A 20,220-nucleotide genomic window follows, 5' to 3' on the forward strand; every position below is an offset into this window, starting at 1 on the left:
ACGTAAGGTCATGAGTTCGATCCCAGGTACCAAAAAAAAAAAAAAAAAAAATCAAAACAGAACAGAATAGAACCAATAAAAACAAAACAATAAATGCAATAAAGGACTTCAAAACAAGGTAAGAGTAAATCCAAAATGGCTACTGTAATATATCTTGTTATCTTGAAATAGCTGCCAGTATCATGAGATATAATAAAACCCAACTCAACAAAACAATGAAAATGGTACGACTTCAAAACAAGATGATAGAGAATTACCAATGGCTACCACCTTCGGAAGGAGATCCCTCATAGATGCTACATTGCATATTATTATCCTTTGAATAGATGATCAGAGTACTGGCTTTAGACCTGCAAAGTCAGTGAAACACTAAACACTACCAGCATTAAATTGTATTTTACCTCAGTAGCTATCATTGCAACCTGTGTTTCTCTGGATGCCGGTCACTTACAGGGAGGGTTCTTGTTTCCAACCGGTGTACTGAAGGGGGCTGGCATCTGGCTGTCCCCTCAGCTGCCCGAGCATAGCATGGATGTGTGGTGGGGACTTGTTTCTTGTTGTCTTGTTCGCTTTCTCTGTAGTCTGTGAATGGCCTGGCTTCTTTATTTATTTATTTATTTATTGTCTTTTTTTTTCATTTTTTGTCGGTACCTGGGATCGAACTCACGACTGCCTGCTTGCAAGGCAGGCATGGCCTGGCTTCTTATATAACCTTAATCTGCCCAGTCAACTTGTTTTGTTTGGAAATCTCTGTACTTTTTAGAGAGAAATTGAGGTAGTCCTTGTGTGTGTCAAAGCAGAGAGCAACCCATTCCTGAGTCATAGCATACCTACTAATAGTGAATGTGTAGATTTGGAAAAAAATTTTATTTACTAAATTTTTGTAAGTTATTGAGAAACAGGAAAAAATGACTTCAGTTTCCACTGATATACCTTTGTCTTATGAATTTTATACTGTAATTAATGAAGCAATGGAGTTTAAAAACATTCCCATAGTAGTCATGTCAGTAAATACCTGAATATGTCAGTGTGTGGAAGATATCATGAAATGTTAAGAAAACAGTTGTGAAGAAGTAGTTGCTGAGTACTTCTACTGTATGTGTGTGTTTCTGCCAGGTGCTGTTGGCGGCAGCAGTCTGCACAAAAGCAGGAAAGGCTATTGTTTCTCGACAGTTTGTGGAAATGACCCGAACACGGATTGAGGGCTTATTAGCAGCTTTTCCGAAGCTCATGAACACTGGAAAACAACATACATTCGTTGAAACAGAGAGTGTAAGATATGTTTACCAGCCTATGGAGAAACTGTACATGGTGCTGATCACTACCAAAAACAGCAACATCTTAGAAGATTTGGAGACCTTAAGACTCTTCTCAAGAGTGGTAAGTGTCTTTCTGTAATGTGTTCTACTTTTAATGTTTTACATGTTTTTGTGTATGAAACTAGTTTTTCCTTAAAGGAGCTGATTCCTTGTTACTTTTCAGACCCTGTAGCTTATTGCTTCAGCTTACTTATTCAGCAGACACACAAAATGGGGTACCCTCCTAAAGTATGTAGAAGGAGGATAGAGGAATTACTTTTTTTTTTTAATCGGTAATAGGGATCGAACTCACAACTGCCTGCTTGCAAGGCAGGTGCTTATGCCACTGAGCTAAATCTCCAGCTCCCAGGAATTACTTTTTCATATCCCATTTCTTTAGTTACTCTAACTTGCTTTCGTAGTTCTGCTCATATTTTTTAGACTTACAGATATGGAAATCCAGTGGTACAATGAGTTAGCATGCACTGTGCTTATACAGACAAAAACACAAAGATTTTATGCCAAAGTGTTGCTTAAAAGACTAGCTGAGCATGGTAGCACATGCCTGTGCTCTCACCACTTGGGAGGCTGAATCAGGAGGATTGCTGGAAGTTTGAGGTCAGCCTGGGCTACATAGTAAATTTAAGGACACTCTAAACTACATAGTGAGACCTTTCAAAAATAAATAGATAGATACATATATACATACATACTAGGACGAGCTAAAAAAGAGAATTTCATTTTACTGAAATTTATGTAGCTTAGAGTAAGACTTAGAGGCATAGCTGCTGACAAATTCTAAAACTTCTTTTCCATTGCTGTCTGGATAGATTCCTGAATATTGTCGAGCCTTAGAAGAGAATGAAATATCTGAGCACTGTTTTGATTTGATTTTTGCTTTTGATGAAATTGTTGCCCTGGGATATCGGGAGAATGTTAACCTGGCACAGATCAGGACCTTCACAGAAATGGATTCTCACGAGGAGAAAGTATTCAGAGCAGTCAGAGAGGTAAATGGGGTCTTCCCTGGGACTGGCAGCTTGAATGTCTTTCTCTTATCCTTCAATAATTGATTTTCTTGTTTTTACTTGCTAATGTAGACTGCCTGTACTCAAAGCTACATCATGTGTGTCTTTCTACAGACTCAAGAACGTGAAGCCAAGGCTGAGATGCGGCGTAAAGCAAAAGAATTACAGCAGGCCCGAAGAGATGCAGAGAGACAGGGCAAAAAAGCACCAGGATTTGGGGGATTTGGTAGTTCTGCAGTTTCTGGAGGCAGCACAGCTGCCATGATCACAGAGACCATCATTGAAACTGATAAACCAAAAGTGGCACCTGCACCAGCCAGGTATAACCCAGTGTTTTACAAGCAACCCCTAGAATAACAGAGGAAAGCTGCATGTGTGGATCTTTGGAGTGACACCTGATTTCTAGGCAAGCTATAAATAATGAGTGACTTGATAAAGTCAGATGTGATAATAAATTTGACTGCTTAAAATGTGGGGTCAGGCCAGGGATTTAGCTCAGTGGTTCTGGCACTTGCCTGGTAAATGTGAGGTCATGAGTTCAATCCCTGGTACTAAAAAAAACAAAAACAAATGTGGGGCCAAGACAGCTGTGGTGATACATGCCGGTAACCCCACCACTTGGGAGGCTATGGTAGGAGGGTCACAAGTTTGAGTCTTGCCTGGGCAATTTAAAATAAAAAGATCTGGAGGCAGACATAGTGATATGGATCTTTGACTTCGGATGTTGAGGCAGGAGGATCACTGCAAGTTCAAGGCCAGCCTAAACTCTAGTAAGACCCTATTTCAATAAACCAAAAAAGGAAATAAAAAGCTAAGGAAGCTTTTTATGTGCTAGTTGCACATTTGTCATCCTAGCCCTCTGAGAGGCTGAGGTAGCAGGATTGCAAGTTGGAGCCCAGTCTGGGTATTTTAGTGACTTAGTGAAATCCTGTCTCAAGAACTGGATATGTAGCTCAGTACAGACACCCAGGTTCAATCTGCAGTACTGCCTCCTGCCAAAAAAAATTGGAGGTTAGGGGAAGATGTGGTGTTTATCTATAATTACAGTACTTGGGAGGCTGAAGCAGGAGAATCACTAGCCCTGCCTGGGCATTTTAGGGAGGCCCTGTTGCAAAAGGGGGAGCATGCATATCTGAATGTGGTATTTTTCCTTTCACATAATTTTACAAATTATATCATGACCTCACTTTCCTATGGAGTTGCCTCATTTGGGAAAGGGAGGAAATATTTAATTGTTGATGGATTTTGGATATTTAAATCTTAATATTCAAGGGGAATCTGAGCTACATAAAATTATGTAGAATATTTTATTCAGTTATATTTTGTTCAGTTATATTTATCTGGATGGAAGGTACAGAGTTTTCATCATATCATGTGTGACTATGACAGTGTACATTTGATCTTGGTTTCCTGAAGCTTATATATGAATAAGGACAGGTTGCTATTAGGCCATCAGTCGTCTAGTTGTTCAGCAGTACTAGAAAGCGTGGGTTTTTCTCTTGTTATCTTCACATTCCTCTTTAAAGCCTTGCAATGGGATCAGTGATAAATGTTTTGGTCATTTTGTTTTATTGTGAATTTTTAAAATTTTGTATTCTTCCACACAGGCCTTCAGGCCCCAGCAAGGCTTTGAAACTTGGAGCCAAAGGAAAAGAAGTAGATAACTTTGTGGATAAACTGAAATCTGAAGGCGAAACTATCATGTCCTCTAATATGGGCAGACGTACCTCTGAGACAACCAAAGTTCATGCTCCACCCATTAATATGGAGAGGTAAGGGATGACTTTTTTGGTAAGGACAGATTATACAAGTTTTTAAAAATTTTATTTCAATTGCAAAAATTCTTTTTGTAGTAGTGTGTGTTCGTTTTGTGCTGGGGATCAAACCCAGGGCTTTGGGCAAACACAAGCACATCATCTGCCACTGAGCTGTGGTCCCCCCTTCATCTTTTGTGCCTTTTAATCTTTGCTAATTTGAAAGGTTTACTTGCCAGGTGTGCTGGCACAAGCCTATAATCCAAGCGCTGGGAGGCTGAGCCAGGAGGATCATTGCGAGTTTGAGTTCAAGACTAACTTGGGCTACAAAGCGAGCTCAAGCCCATGCTGAGCTGCATAGTGAGACCCTATGTCAAAAAGACCAAAAAAAAAAAAACCAAAAAACAGGCCGGGGATTCAGCTCAGCGGCATAGTGAGGTTGTAAATTTGATCCCTGGTACAAAAAAAAAAAAACTTTATTCAGAGCATATTGTAGTTAATAGCATAACGTGTTTTTTCTTTTTCTTTAACTGTAATGGGGTGTTCTCAGCCATCTATTTTTGAATTTTAGAACTTATATTGGCTAAATTATTATTACTATTTTTTAGAAGTACCAGGAATGAATTTAGGACCTCATACTTCCTAGTCCTCAGCCCCTTTGCTAAATTAAACAGAAATAACTTATTTTTTTTTTTAATCCCCAGCCCCCCAGAAATAACTTATATGCGTTTCTAGTGTGTAGCTTGTCTCATTTTGGGGAGAAGGTATGGAAATGACATTTTTTTGAGTTTGTCTCTTAAAATGCACTTGGATTACAGGACTAAATCTTGATAGTTCCACACTATATTTTACCTTTTTAAATGTCTTTTTCTAATTAAACTATAAGAAGAGAAAAAAGGTAAATATTTTTAGTAGCAAATTAACATATTTTTATTTTTAAATGTTTGAGCCCAATATCTCTATCTCAGGACTGAGGCATTGGGTGGTAACATTTTTGAGTGATAATCAAGTTCACATATTCATGACTCAGATTTCCTGGCTTGAAGCCAGGCCTTCTTCTCTGTCTGATGGTTGAGGTCAAGTGAAAGATGAGTCTGGGATGATACCTCTTTTGGGTGTGTATGAAAGGATAGTGTTTAGTCTTTATGTGTCCTATTTTGTATGAAGTACACAGTCTTTGATTCTGTAAGTTCCTATGCTATTCCTAGTGGCTGCATTTAGTGAGATAGAAGCTTCATATTTTTAAACAAATGTTAAAGACCGTTACATTTTAGAACTTGGAGACTCTTTCTAATTGAGGTACCCTTGAGCATAGAGAAAACTTTTATGAAAGTAAAGTAGGACGTGCATTGCTTTTAGAGGCCTTTGTGATCTTAATTGTAATGTTTGTTTCTGTGGACACTTAAATTAATACAGAGCGTAAATGAAGTGAGAGACCAAGTATTTTTTGTAGCTTCTGTCATCCACCCCGACAAAAATAATTCTGTTACAAGCCAGGAATGGTGGCGCACCCCTATAGTCCCAGCACTTGGGAGGCTGAGTCAGGAGGATCACTGAGTTTGAGGCCAGCCTGGACTGCAAAGTGAGTTCAAGGATAGGGAAACCTTGTCACAAAAAGACAAAAAAAAGTTCTGTTACAGATTACAGATAGATTATACTTAATTGCTCAAAGCAGCACTTTTTTGCTTTTTTCCTTATTCTGTATTCCTGTAATATAAAATTAAAAGGTTTAAATGCATTACTGTACAAAATTCTATGTCCCACCTAGTCATGCAAGGTTTTAGTTGTGAAGCCAATATTAAATAATTTTCTTGTGTGTATATCCTTTCCGATGGATAGTTTATAATGTGTGAGTGAAAGTCTTTTTTTTTTATAGTACTGAATCTTGCACTCTGAGCTATTAATTTTTTTAAATACAAAGCAGCATACTAGGTACATTTTTTCATTTTTGTTTTTTTAGTTTAATTTTTAAATTTTTTATGAGTACTTATTTGCAGTACATAATGATTACATTCCTCCTGAAGAGGTGGTACATATATATATATTACATCTTAATTTTTTCTACTTTCCCTCTCCTCCTCATCTCTCTGTCTATCCCATTTTCCTTAATTTAGAGGCAGGTCTCCCATTTGAGGACTGGGGAGTAGCTCAGTGTAGAGTCCCCAAAACCATAAAAAAGACAAGTTCCTTATTTGAAGCTGTAAAGCTGTGACATCTGTCTAAATGTAATACCTTAACCTCAGCCAAGTGTGGTAGCACATGCCTGTAATCCTTGTACCTGGGGGGCTGGGACAGGATGATTATAAATTTGAGTCCAACCTGGGCAGCTTAGCGATTTAGCAAGATCTTGCCTCAAATTAAGAAACAGACTGAATGTAGTTGAGTGGGAAAACCCTGGGTTCAATCCCCAGTGCCATAGAAAGAAAAATTAAATAAAAAGTAGTAACTTACTCTAAATTGGATCCTGTACTACTATAAGACCTTATTAGATCAACTGACAAAACTGGCAGACAGTAGATCGAATAAAGTATAATATTAATGTAAAGTTGTAAAGTTTATAATGGTACTGTGCTTATATAAAAGGACATCCCTATGTGTATTTTTTGTGTAATTCTTATTTTTTAAGTTTGATATTTTCAAATAGAAAGTTAAAATTTTCTCACAGCTGTCTAGTACTTAATTGTGTGGACATACCTTTATACATGTAAGCAGCTATACTTGCCATTTCAAAAAAATTCTTCAGTAAATGACTTGGTCTATTGTTTTCACAGGTAAGAATAGAGGATAAGTTCTAGAACAACTGCATGAGAGAGTATAATGCATCAGCACTCTGAAGGAGTTGTTGATAGCTAATCACTATTATACCTTAGGAAAAGAAAATTCTGGTTTCTACCTTATAAACAAATTTTTTTCTGTATACAGTGTGCATATGAAGATCGAAGAAAAGATCACACTAACCTGTGGACGAGACGGAGGACTACAGAATATGGAGTTGCATGGCATGATCATGCTTAGGATCTCAGATGACAAATTTGGCCGAATTCGTCTTCATGTAGAAAATGAAGATAAGAAAGGGGTGCAGCTACAAGTGTGTATTTAGACTTTTATTTACCTTGTATATCCTTTTGTGTGTGGCTGAGTGTGGCAAATTGAACCCAGGGCCTCACACCTGTGAGGCCAATGCTCTACCACTGAGCTGTACCCCTGACACCCTGACAAAATCTCTCTCAACTGGAGTTCCTCAGCTGAATGACAGAACATAGAGCATTGTTTAATTTATATAGCTAGTGATAGGCGGGGCGTGGTGGTGCATGCCTGTAATCCCAGCACTTGGGAGGCTGAGGTAAGAGGATTGCTGCCAATTCAAGGCCAGCCTGAGCTACATTGTCCAGGCCAGTCTGAACTAGTGAGACCCTGTCTCAAAAAACAAAAAACCAAAAAAAAAAAAAAAAACCATATCTAGTAACATTCCAATAAATCTAGATGCATAGGAAAGAAGTTAACTTTTTACATATTGTAGCTAATGAGAATGATGGACTGACAGCAGCTGTTTTAAATTTATTTTTTGCAACACTGAGGATTGAACCCGGAGCCTTTGCTCTGAGCAATGTTCCCAGCTCTTTTTTATTGTTTGTTTATGACACAGTCTCACTAGTAAATTTCCTCACTGCCAGGTTGGGTTCATATTTGGTTTTTATTTGTTTTTTGTTTTTGTGGTACTGGGAATCAACCTCAGGATCTTGTGCTTGCCAGAAGGTGCTTATGCCACTGAGCTACATTCCTGGCCCTGGGTTCAAATTTGTGATCATCCTGCCTGAGTTTCCCAAAGTGTTATGATACAAGTGTGATGACACATGCCTGTAATCCTAGTTCCCTGAGAAACTGAATCAAGAGGATTGCTAATTCAAGCCCTTGGCAATTTAGTAAGGATCTGTTTTAAAATAAAAAAGTAAAAGGATTGGGGATCTAGTTCAGTGGTAGAGCATCTCCAGTGTTGATCCCATTATTACAAAAACATAAAAACACACAAAAAAATCTAAGATTTGAGAGCTGAGGTTATATCTTAGTTGTAAAGCTCTTGCCTAACCTGTGAAAAGCCCTAGATTTAATCTCATCACTGTTAAAAAATACACACAAACCCCTGTCGTTTTTTTTTGTTTGTTTTGTTTTGTTTTGTTTTGGTTTTGGTACTGGGGATCAAACTCACAACTTTGCACATGTCAGGCAGGCACTTACACCCACTGAAGGTTTTATGATTTAATAACATATTAAATTTCACCCTTTATAAAATACCAGTGCTTATTAACTAAATGGCAATATCTAGTGGTACATTTGAACAGCTCATAAAATCATTACAAAATCTGTATGTTCCAGCTGTTACATGAATTGGAGCCATTTTTATCTTTGTTAGTTTTTCTGGTGTCATTTAGATGGTTGATCTTAATGTCTGCTGTCACAAGTACAAAGCATTTTCAGGGAAGAGTTTTTTGCCTTTCCCCAGAATCAGTATTGACTTGTCTTTATTTTTTGTTATTTCTTGATGTATTTAGTCTTTTTGAGACAGTTTTACTATGCAGGCTGACCTTGACCTCACTCTGTAGCCTCAGCTGGCTTTGAACTCACAGTGATCCTTCTGTTGCTGCCTCATAAGAGCTGGGATTGCAGACATGTGCACCTGGCCTCCCTGACTTGTCTTTTGGAAACAGTGCTTATATTATTTAACAACTGCTTGCTGGCTGTTACCGTATACATAGACTGCTATACAAAAGTGACTTTTTTTTCTGTTTTCCCGATAGTAGACTTTTTTACTTTTTACTTTTTGGTGGCACTACTAGAAGTGGAACCCAGAATCTCATATATCCTGTGCAAGTATTTTCACACTGAATTACATCTCAGCTGTTTTTAATTTTGAGACAGTTCTCACACAGTTGCTCAGACTGGCCTTGAATTTGTGTCCTCCTGCCTCAGCTTTCAGAATTACTGGATTCACAGGTATCATAGGCGGTGCCACAGTTTTTTCTAAAAAAGACTAGAATTGAACATGGTAGCACATATTTATAATTCCAGCATTTAGGAGGCTGAGGCAGGAGGTCTATGAGTTCAAGGCCAGCCTGAGCTACATAGTAAACTTCTTGCCTTAAAAGCCAAGATATTTATTTTGATACTGGGGATCGAACTCACAACCTCGAACTTGCCAGGCAGGCATTTATGCCGCTGAGCAAAATCCCCAGCCCCTAAAGCCAAAATACTAAAAAAAAAGTTTCTACTTTATTCTTAGTTGGACTGAGTTTGAAGAATTTTTTCCTTGCCTACTTATATAAGGCCATCACTGCTGTATTACTCTTGGAAAGAACCTGACTATTGGTCTTTTTTTTTTAAACAGACTTGATATGTAGTTCAGGATGGCCTCAAATTCATGGTTATCAGCCAGCCTAACTGGCAAGTGCAAGGTTTTGGATTTGATTCCCAGTACAAAAACAAAACAAAGAGAATTCTGGTAATCCTCCCTCCTCTGCCTTCTCAGTGCTGGGATTACAGGCATGTGGCCTGTACCTTTGGCCAACTGTGGCCAGCTACCTTCTTCTTCTTTCTTTTTTTTTTTTTTTGGAAATAGGCTCTGTGTCTCAAATTCACAGCAGTTTTCCTGGCCATTTTTAATTTTTTAGGAGAGATTTTCCTACTTTAAAGACATAAAATATAGTAATTAAAAATTTAGTTGGGGCCAGGCAGGGTGGCACAAACCTGTAATCCCAGCACTTGGGAGACTGAGGCAGGAGAATTACAGAAAGTTCAAGGCCAGCCTTGGCTACATATGAGTTCCAGGCCATGCTGAACTATAGTGAGACCCTGTCTGAAAAGGTGAAGAGGTCTACTTGTAGTGCATTTGCCTAACAATTGTGCCCTGGGTTTAATCTCCAGTGGTGAAAAAGGGAAGGGATTTATTAGATACCCTATTTTATTTTATTTTATTTATTTATTTATTTATTTATTTTATTTATTTTTTTTTATAGATACCCTATTTTAGATGTTTAGCCCATAGGGTATGAAAGCCCACAGAGGGTTATTTTTTATCTTACCATTTCTGAATCTCATTTTTCCTTGTCTTCTCATTATAGACCCATCCAAATGTGGATAAAAAACTTTTCACTTCAGAGTCCCTGATTGGCTTAAAGAATCCAGAAAAGTCATTTCCAGTCAACAGTGATGTAGGGGTGCTAAAGTGGAGACTACAAACCACAGAGGAATCTTTTATTCCACTGACAAGTAAGTGCCTCTGGCCATTTCCACTGAGCTGATCGACACTGAGAAGTAGAAACGGCCCTGGATTGTGTGCGTCTATCTTCATTGCTATAGCAAAGTTGTTTTTGTGTAAATGTCCTTCAGGTGAATTTGGAGCTGGATATTGTCTGACACACCTGTAATCTTAGCACTCTGGGAAGCAGTGGCAGGAGGATTGCAATTTAAAAGTGGAGCCTGGGCAATTTAATGGGACCCAGTGTCAAAATAAACAATAAAAAGAAGGCTGAGACTTCAGCTCACTGTGAATGCCCTGCATTCAGTCCCCAGTGTTGCAAAAGAAAAGAACTTGGTGTTATTGCTATGTTTTATGTTGTAGTCATTTGCTTTAATTTTTTTTTTTTTGCTCTGTGTGTGCGCGCATGCACGCCAGAGGAGGGGTGGAGAGAGAGAGAGAGAGAGACAGAGAAGGAGAGAAACAAGGTCTTATTATTTAGTTTGGCAGTCTTTTTGCCTCAGCCTTCTGAGAGTCCTGAGATTACAGGCATGTGCCACCACTCCCAGCAAAGTGTTATTTTAAGTATAGTTTATATTAAGATGTCCTAAGCCTGCAGTTATCGGTCAACTTAAATTTGCCACTGTAACTTTCCCACTCTTGACCTAGCCAAAAGGCCAAGAAGTGAATCCACTCTTTCCTTAATGTTTTAGTATAACTGCTTTTCTTTTCTCCTCAGTTAATTGCTGGCCCTCAGAAAGTGGAAATGGCTGTGATGTCAACATAGAGTATGAGCTACAGGAAGATAATTTAGAGCTGAATGACGTGGTTATCACCATCCCACTTCCGTAAGTGGTGTCCCATCATCATTTCTATGCTGACATAGAACTCTGGTCTTTTGGAAGCACCTCGTTGTCTATCCATTCTAAGACATTTCTTTAAAAGACTATTAAGAAAAAAAAAAAAGACTATTAAGAATCCATAAGGCTATCTACTATATAATTCTACTTCTATGGCTTTCTGGAAAAGGTAATGCTCTTGAAACAGAAATCAAGACATAAAGAAGCAGGTACTTCACTACAAAGGGGTAAAAGGGAACTTGAGAGAGGATAGAAATGTGTGGACTGGTTATAATGGTTGTTACCCCAAAGTCTCATGCAGTCATGGGGGCGGGCTTCTAGAGTTTGTGATCCATGGTCCATGCTGGGATTATGGGTGTGAGTGCTACACCTGCCTTGGGTCAGTAACCTGTGTATAAGGGACAGAAATAGTCTTCTTTCTTGTTCCTCTCTTTTGTTCTTATTGCTTTGTTTTCCACTACTATCAACTGTTGCCCTCTGCCTTGGAGCCAGCCAAGTATGAACTGAAATTTCCACAAGTTGTGAGCTAAATAAACCTTTCCTTCCTTAATTTTGAGTGTCAGATTCCTGACACTCAAAATTTTGTCTCAGCAATGAGAGGAAGTAACCAACACAGTGGTATTTATAGGACTTCATGTATTTGTCAGAATGCATTGAGCTCTATATATACTTTATTTTATTTATTTATTTATTTTTGGTCCTTTTCGTTTTTTATCAGTACCAGGGATCGAACTCACGACTGCCTGCTTGCAAGGCAGGTGCTCTATATATACTTTAAAGGGGGTAGATTTTATTAATTTTCAACCCAAGCTAAACAAAAAGGTTCTAGTTGTGGAGGTAATTTCAGATGCACATGTAATCTTTGTCTTGTTCATGTAGTAATGAAGATTTCCAGAAGGAGGAGCTACTTTTCAAATTTCCCTTTTTTTTCAACTTTCAAAGAAATTGAGTCCACCAGATCGAATTTTTCTTTTTTACTTGCTAAGTTTATTAAAAGTCACTGGGGCTGGGTGTGTGGCTCACACCTGTAATCCCAGCACTTGGGAGGCTGAGGCAGGAGGATCATTTTGAGTTCAGGACCAGCCTGGGCCACAAAGTGAGCTCAGGGCCAGCCTGAACTGCATAGAGACCCTGTTTCAAAAAAGCAAAAAAAAAAAAAAAAAAAAAAAAAAAAACCCAGTCACTGGGGATGTGACTTAGTGGTAGAGCTCTTGTTTTGTGTGCATAAAGCTCTGGGTCCGATCCCTTACACCAAAAAAGAAACATAAATAAATTTATTAAAAGAGATGCTGGGTATGGTGGTGCATGTTTTTGCTGTTGTTTTGTTTTTTGGGTTTTTGCTTGTTTGCTTGTTTATTTACTTTTTTGGTACCAGGGATCAAGTTCACAACCTTGCACTTGGCCAGGCAGGTACTTGTGCTGCTGAGCTGTATCCCCAGCCCAATCTCAGCACATTGTGGGATGAGGCAGGAGGGTTGCCATAAGTTTGAGGCCAGCCTAGACTACATAGTGAGTTCAAGGCTAGCCTAAACTATGTAGTAAGATCCTGTCTCAAAAAACAAATAAAACGACCAAAAAACCACATTAAAAATGATAATGTGTTCAGTGGAACTTTTAATTCTTGCTGAAACCTACATTAGTTTGAGTACATTTTCTACAGCTTTGCTAAGGTATAATTGACTTATAATAAACACTATATGTATTTAAATTGTACAGTGTGCTAAATTTTGCCATGTGTGAACCTGTGAAATCATCAGCACAACAAAAATGCCTGTCATCCCCCCAGATTTATTTCCAGTAACTTCTGTGCAAAAAAAAAAAAAAAAAAGATATTCTTTTATATTTGTGTGTATGCAAATAGTGCTATGGGTAGAACCCAGGGCCTTACATATGCTAAGCAAGTGCTCTACCACCTCCTTACATCTGTATTTTAAAAATACTGTCTGTTTTATTACCAGTATCCCTTTAATTAGGGTAACCATCTTGTTCTTCACGTGTTAGTTATTTTTTCAGAACAATAGTTGATTGCCTTGAACCAGTGTAGGATTTGAGCATTGGTGATAGATGGGGGCTTTGTTTGTCAAGATTTATTTTACTAGGTTATTTTTAGGATGTCACATTTTTTAGGCATCTCTGTCAACCCTATGATTGTGGTTATAGTAGTTTCCTGTGTCTTGGTTCAGTTTTGCACTGGTCTCCCGGAGAAGCCCTTAGACATTTTACTATGTGTTAAGAACTGATGAAATTAGAAGAGATCACAATTGGAATGGAGCAGGGCCCAAAGATGGAACATAAAAGAAGCAAGACTATAAAATGGATAGTGGAGGGTTAATAGTTTAATGCCACTCCTAACATTTTCTTTGGCTCTCTTATTTATCCTGTCCTAATGCAAGCATTGTCACCCATGAATTAAAAGACAGCAAATTTAGAATGTGTAGGAAGGACTAGTTGACTGCCTCTCAGCCACATGTGGTAGTACAAAGAACATCCTAAGTAGCCATGAATTTTTTGCAGGCTAAAGGCAGCTCTGTGTCTCTATCCCATCATGTTTCATTTTGTGCAAGTGTGATTATGCCTTTAGCAAACAAAAGTACAGTTATTGGATTATGAATAAACCTACTGGCAGCCTCAGCTTCAGTTAGATGTAAACATTTTTAACTCTTTTAAAAACAAGTCCTGTTGGGATGGTAGCGCATGCCTATAATCCCAGCACTTGGGAGGCTGAGGCAGGAGGATTGCTGTGAGTTTAAGGCCAGCCTGGGCTAGAAAGTGTGTTCTAGGCTAACCTGAACTGCATAGCAAGATTCTGTCTTCAAAAAAGCAAAAATAAATAAATGAATGTACATGGCTGGTTTAGTGGTAGAATTCTCAAAAAAAAAAAAAAAAAAAAATTCTTTCACAGACCTAATTCTTTTTTTATTTTTTTTGGTCCTAGAAATCAAACTCAGGACCTTGCCCTTGCCAGGCAGATGCTGTGCCACTATCCCTAGCCCTGGTGCAGAATTTTTGAAACATAGCCCCCTTCAGACATTTGCAGTCCATAACTTTAAGTGGCCTCTAGCCCCATCTGCCAGATGTAGTGCCTGTTTTTACTGTACTGTGTCTACAAAGGCCATTGAGTGATATCCATAGCTAAGGTGCTAGGACTTAGTTTGATCCTTGATGATAAATTGTGCTAATTTTCTCTAGGTCTGCATAAAAAAGGCCAGATTTGAGTAGCATAGTTAAATTTGGGGTTGGTTTTCCTTGTTGAATTTCTTTGAGCTCTGGACAACTAACTTGACTGGATGCTTTTCACGACAGGTCGGGTGTTGGTGCTCCTGTGATTGGTGAGATCGATGGGGAATATCGACATGACAGTCGGCGAAATACCTTGGAATGGTGCCTGCCAGTGATTGATGCCAAAAATAAGAGTGGCAGCCTGGAGTTTAGTATTGCTGGGCAGCCCAACGACTTCTTCCCTGTTCAAGTTTCCTTCATCTCCAAAAAGAATTACTGTAACATACAGGTACTCTGTTCTAATGGAGTGGGTATGTGAGGAAAGCAAAGAATCAGTGCCTGATAGGAGCTTAATTTCATATCACAGCAGAAATTATCAAAAAGGATTCCATACGTGACTCATGATTTGGTCAAATTCATCACCTGTTGAACCTCAGATTTCTTCCTTAGAGCAGACAAAGTTTAAAATAAATAGAGGCCAAGTGTAGTGATACACATCTATATCCAAGGATGTGAGAGGCTGAGGCAGAAGGATCACACGTTAAAGGCCAGGGGCTGGAGATTTAGCTCAGCGGCATAAAAGCACCTGCCTTGTAAGCAGGCAGTCGTGGGTTCGATCCCCGGTTCCGATAAAAAGGAAAAAGACAAAAAAAAACCAAACAAACAAAAAAAAAGTTAAAGGCCAGCCTGGACTACATAGCAAGACCCTCAAAAAACAATGTATATCAAGGTATTTGTGGACACATAGGTATTGTCTTTAGGGTTTTTTTTTTGTTTGTTTGTTTTTTGGTGGGTTTTTTTGTCTTTTTCCTTTTTATCGGTACCGGGGATCGAACTCATGACTGCCTGCTTGCAAGGCAGACGCTTATGCCGCTGAACTAAATCCCCAGCCCCGTCTTTAGTTATTTTATGTTACGTTATTTTATTTTATTTTAGTTTTGGTACCAAGGGTTTAACCAGGATCTTGTGCATGGTAGGCAAATATTATATCACTATCCACAGCCCTTTTTATTTTTTATTTTTTTATAAGTACTGGGGATTGAACTCAAGACTGTGTGCTTGCAAGGCAGGCGAGTATGGCGCTGAGCTAAATCTCCAGCCCTCCTTTTTATTTTTGAGATAGGTTTTCACTAAATTTCCCAGGCTGACCTTGAGCTGACAGTCCTTCTCTTTCAGCCTTCTGAGTAGCTAGGATTATAGATATTTGTTACCATGCCTGACTCAGTGTCTCTCTTTTTTTCTTTTTTTAAAAGTTACCTATGGGGGGGCAAGGATTTGACTCAGTGGTATAGGTGACTGTCTGACAAGCTCAAGGTCATGAGTTTGATCCCCCGTACCAAAAAATAAAAATTGTCTATTTTTTTAAAAATCCCATGTATTTTAAAATTCATTTACTAAAACATTATTTTATTATTGGAGAGTGTTCTCTTAATTTCTTTCCTAAGATTTTTTTTTTTTTTTTAAATCAGTAAATGTATTGGGGATTTTGAGTGTTTTTTTGAGACAAGGTCTCACTAGGTAGTTCAGTTTGGGCTTTAAACATACATAGCCCAGGATGGCCTCAAATTTGTGGTGACCCTACTGCCTCAGCCTCCCAAGTGCTATGATTACATGTGTATACCACCATGCCTGGCTTATCAGTATATGTTTTGTTTTGTTTTGTTTTATTATTATTATTTTTTTTATCAGTATATGTTTGAGACATACAGTAACGACATTCATCTTGATGAATTGGTACATATACATATTGCATTTTGATCATTTTTATTCCCCCTACCCCAGTTGTCTATCTATCCAACCACATGCTTTTTTAATGCCTTATCACTTAATTTGTGCCCAAGGAATGAAAGAATTTTTTCAATTTAGAAGACAAAATTACTGCTGGATTCAGTGGCGGCACATACTTGTTATCGAAGCTACTGAGGGAGGCTGAGGCAAAAAGATTGCAAGTTTAAAAATTAGCATATCTAAAAGAAAAAAACGCAGTGTGGTGGGATTAGATGTAACTCTTTGACAGAGTACTTGCCTAGCTTATGTAAGGTGAATGAAGCCTTGTATTCAGTTGGAAGGAAGGGAGAGGAGGAGGAAGGGGGAAGGAAGATGGATTTACAGGGGAGGAATCTAAAGTAATGTAAATAATTTTTGAATTATGGCTCAGCTGCATTCATTGGTACAAATTATCATGAGCCGCTTCAATGACAAACCTTATCTTTCAGTGAAATAGATGAAACAAAGCAAACTACATTACTGGGACCTAGTTGTTATTATTTTTTACTTTTTGGAGGTGCTGGGAATCAAACTCACGACCTCACACTTGCCAGACAGGCGCTGTGCCATTGAGCTATATCCCCGCCCTTATTATTAATTTTTTTCCCTCATCTTTTTTGAGACAGGGTCTCACTGTGGAATTCAAGCTGGCCTTGAACTCACTTTGTAGCCCAGGCTGGCCTTGAACTCAAAGTAATCCTCCTGCCTCAGGCACCCAAATGCTGGGATTACAGGTGTTCGCCATCATGCCTGACTTTAGTTGTATCATTTCCTCTTTGATGTGCTTGTTACTTGGTACTGTCTCACCCTGGTGATTGGTTGATTCCAAAGAGCAGTTTTTTCCCTTTCTCAGTGACATAGTCCCATCAGTAGAGAGAGACTACTAACCCTAAGACATTATATAGAAATGGGTACATTTTGCCTGTTTGGGACCATTCAGCAGTTAGGACAGTACAATTACTAACAACCTCATAGAATTCGGACTGGGGATATAAGTCAGCAGCACAAGTGCTTGCCTGGCAAGCACGAGGTTGTGAGATTGATCCCCTCAGAGAAAATATTAACCGGGGCTGGGGGTTTAGCTCAGCGGCATAAGCACCTGCCTTGCAAGCAGGCGGTCGTGAGTTCAATCCCAGCACTGATAAAAATGAAAAAGACCAAAAAAAAAAAAAGAAAGAAAGAAAATGTTAACCAGTGGTTCATGGTTCAGGCCATTACAGGTACTATTATTCTAAGTAATTAATTATACTCAAAATTCATTGTTAGAAGGCCAGGCATGATGGCCAGAAATGTAATCCGAGAACTTGGGATTCAAGGTCTTCTGGGCTACAAAGTGAGTTCAAGGCCTGCCTGAACAGCACAGTGAGACCCTGTTTCAAAAAAAAAAAAAGACCAAAAAAGGAAAAAATTTTTTTAGAAAAAATCTCTTTAAAAAGACACAGCCATAGGGCTGGGGATTCAGCTCAGTGGCATAAGCACCTGCCTTGCAAGCAGGCAGTCGTGAGTTCGATCCCTGGTACCGATGAAAAGGAAAAAGACAAAAAAAAAAAAAAAAAAAAAGAAGAAGAGTTAAAAAGACATAGCCAAGCCCAGAAATCAGTATGGTAGAGTAGCTTAGTGGACTCTTCAGCACAGGGAAATTTGAGAGCAGATCCAGTGAATAATACGGAAGAGTCAAGACTGATTATTCTGATAGAATCTCTGATTTTCATTGGTTTTAGAAGGCAGAGTTGGGCTGTGACTGCTCTGGAGTTCTTGTTTGCTGTGAATAGTACTCCACGTGTCGTCGTCGTCGTCCCCCCCCCCCCCTTGTACTTATGACCTCTGTCCGTCCTTCATGTAGAGATCAGATTAGTCTTGTTGATGGGGAAACTGATGTCTGTGAGCTACAGTTGTGCATTGAACACTTCATTATTATTTATAAGCTGTGTTTAATACTGTTTTTAGAGAATTTGATTTATTCTGTAATGAGAATTTAAACATGGTGTGGACTCAACCTTTTGCTTTACCATTTTTTTGTTTATTTTTCCAGGTTACCAAAGTGACCCAGGTAGATGGAAACAGTCCGGTCAGGTTTTCCACAGAGACCACTTTCCTGGTGGATAAGTATGAAATCCTGTAATACCAAGAAGAGAGAACCGAAAAGGAAAAATTTCAAGTTAATAGAAGAGCCAAAAAATGGCTGAAGAGTTTTTCCAAATTTACAAGCCATTGGAGACCCTTTTTTTTTCCTGATACAATGTACATCTCCTGTGCAAGGACCCTCAACTCATCCCCAGTGTTTGAGTGTCACACAGACATTCTTTGACAGAGAAATGACGCAAACATAAAGGGAAAGGCTGCTCATTTCTTTGGCAGATTTTACGGCCAGCAGGAAAGCAAGCTCTCCAGAGAACGCCCCAGCAAACACTTCCTCTGTCTTTGCCTAAGTTACTCCTTTATTTTAATCCCCAAATACAGTCGTATTTCATACTTGGTTTTTAAAGTTTTCTCTGTAGATTATAACCCTTCATACTTCCTTCCTTTCCGTACACTGAATCAGGCACTGGGATCATCTGTATATAGGCATTGTGTGACTTCCTGGAACAAGGTTCTCTGAACTGTTCTTGATTTTTGGACAATGTAAGTGAACTGTTTCAGGGATATGGAACATAGAAGTTAAAAGACAAAAGCGACTCTCTTTCCCATGTCTTCATCACTCCATTGTTTGCCAAGCTGTTTTCCTTCTAGGGCCTGTCCTTCCAGTTTAAAGTAGTACTGTGAGTCCCCATGTGCTGATATTAATGACAAACAGCTTTCAGACGACGTGGCCCCCTCTTCAGGATGCCTAGGAGAAGGATGGGTATGGCTCCCTGGAATAGCGTGTCTGTTGCTAGCGCTGTCCATACCTACAGTTCTCCACATTTTGGGTACTTGAGCTAAAAGGTAGTAGCCCACAGTTCTGTATCCACTCACATTCCTTAGGGTTTCCATCTCCCTCTTCCCCATCACTCTTTCTTCGGTCCTTTCTAGCAGAAACACGGTTATGATTTTGGAGGCCCTGGTTCAGTAACTATTTGTGCCAGTCCTATCCTGAACCTTCTTACTAAGTCCCTCCTGAATTATCAGGTGAAATCCTCTATTGCTAGAGTTCAGCATCTCAGTAGGCCCTTGTTATATTGGTTATAGGAGTGACTTATGTAACCCATTTCCTTACAGCCAACTCAGCATTTTCCTCCAGCCTCTCTCTCTCTGTGAGACCTGTTGAGTGTCATGGTGTGATTTGTTTCTCAGCTTCTTTTCATCTGTTACTTTTTTTGTGGAGAACAACGTTGCCAACCTGGCCTTGGTTTGTAATCCAGTATTGCATCAGTAGGAAGTGTGACAGGTTGCCGAGAGGCTGCAGGCGCTGGCTGTGAGAAGAGACAAGTGACCCAGGTGGCCTCCTGCACTTACACTGGTGGAGAGCAGCACTCCATTCTGACACCTGGTCCTGCCTGCAGAGAGCACTGTGTTGGCGCAGAGCAACCACAAATGGCCGTAGCTGGAATTGATTGCCAAAGAAATTTTTGGCCTTTCCCTTTCCCTAACTGTATCAGGGGAAAATACTTTTCTCTAGCTTGGTTTCAACATGAAATTTTTCTGAGAAAGGGGCTAGACTATGAAGTCTATCATGTAGTTAAGTAGGCGAGAAATCTTATTAATCCAGTTTTATTTGAGAGTCATTTGTTCATATGATTTTTAAAAAGGCAAGTTTAATTTCATGAGACTTTTTTTCCTGAAATTACTTTTGGGGTAATATTTAAAACGACATTTTGTAACCCTGTAAAATATGTAGGGAATATAACATTCCATTGTACACAAAGAAGGCAGATTCTTTAATCAAATAAAGAGTATTATAAAATGAAAGGTCCACTGAATTCTTGACTCACTTTGGTGCCTGCTTACGGATTCAGGATGCTGTACCAGGATGTAAGGTGGATTTTTTTACAGACAAACTTTACCCAAGATCCAAGAGTATCGTTGCCTTTCCTCCCTCCATTCTGTGTTTCCTTGTGTACTTATATTTGTGCATACACATTC

The 20,220-nt window shown here is 39.0% G+C and overlaps 1 protein-coding gene across 1 annotated transcript in view; it reads left to right on the top strand.

The window, feature by feature from the left end:
- The window catches only part of Arcn1 (archain 1), a 33,328-nt gene extending 13,282 nt beyond the window's left edge, over nucleotides 1-20,046 (top strand). Inside the window, exons 2-10 of the mRNA XM_003472653.5 lie at nucleotides 1,117-1,380; nucleotides 2,129-2,308; nucleotides 2,441-2,646; nucleotides 3,934-4,098; nucleotides 7,003-7,168; nucleotides 10,197-10,344; nucleotides 11,052-11,160; nucleotides 14,476-14,680; nucleotides 18,191-20,046. Of these exons, the coding sequence (XP_003472701.2) occupies nucleotides 1,117-1,380; nucleotides 2,129-2,308; nucleotides 2,441-2,646; nucleotides 3,934-4,098; nucleotides 7,003-7,168; nucleotides 10,197-10,344; nucleotides 11,052-11,160; nucleotides 14,476-14,680; nucleotides 18,191-18,280 (1,533 nt within the window). The 3' untranslated portion in view covers nucleotides 18,281-20,046. The remainder of the gene's footprint in view (nucleotides 1-1,116; nucleotides 1,381-2,128; nucleotides 2,309-2,440; nucleotides 2,647-3,933; nucleotides 4,099-7,002; nucleotides 7,169-10,196; nucleotides 10,345-11,051; nucleotides 11,161-14,475; nucleotides 14,681-18,190) is intronic.
- Nucleotides 20,047-20,220: the final 174 nt, after the last annotated feature.

Source organism: Cavia porcellus, unplaced genomic scaffold (assembly GCF_034190915.1).
Source record: "Cavia porcellus strain 051 isolate PalLab524CR breed Dunkin Hartley unplaced genomic scaffold, mCavPor4.1 scaffold_9, whole genome shotgun sequence".
NCBI classification, from domain to species: Eukaryota; Metazoa; Chordata; class Mammalia; order Rodentia; family Caviidae; genus Cavia; species Cavia porcellus.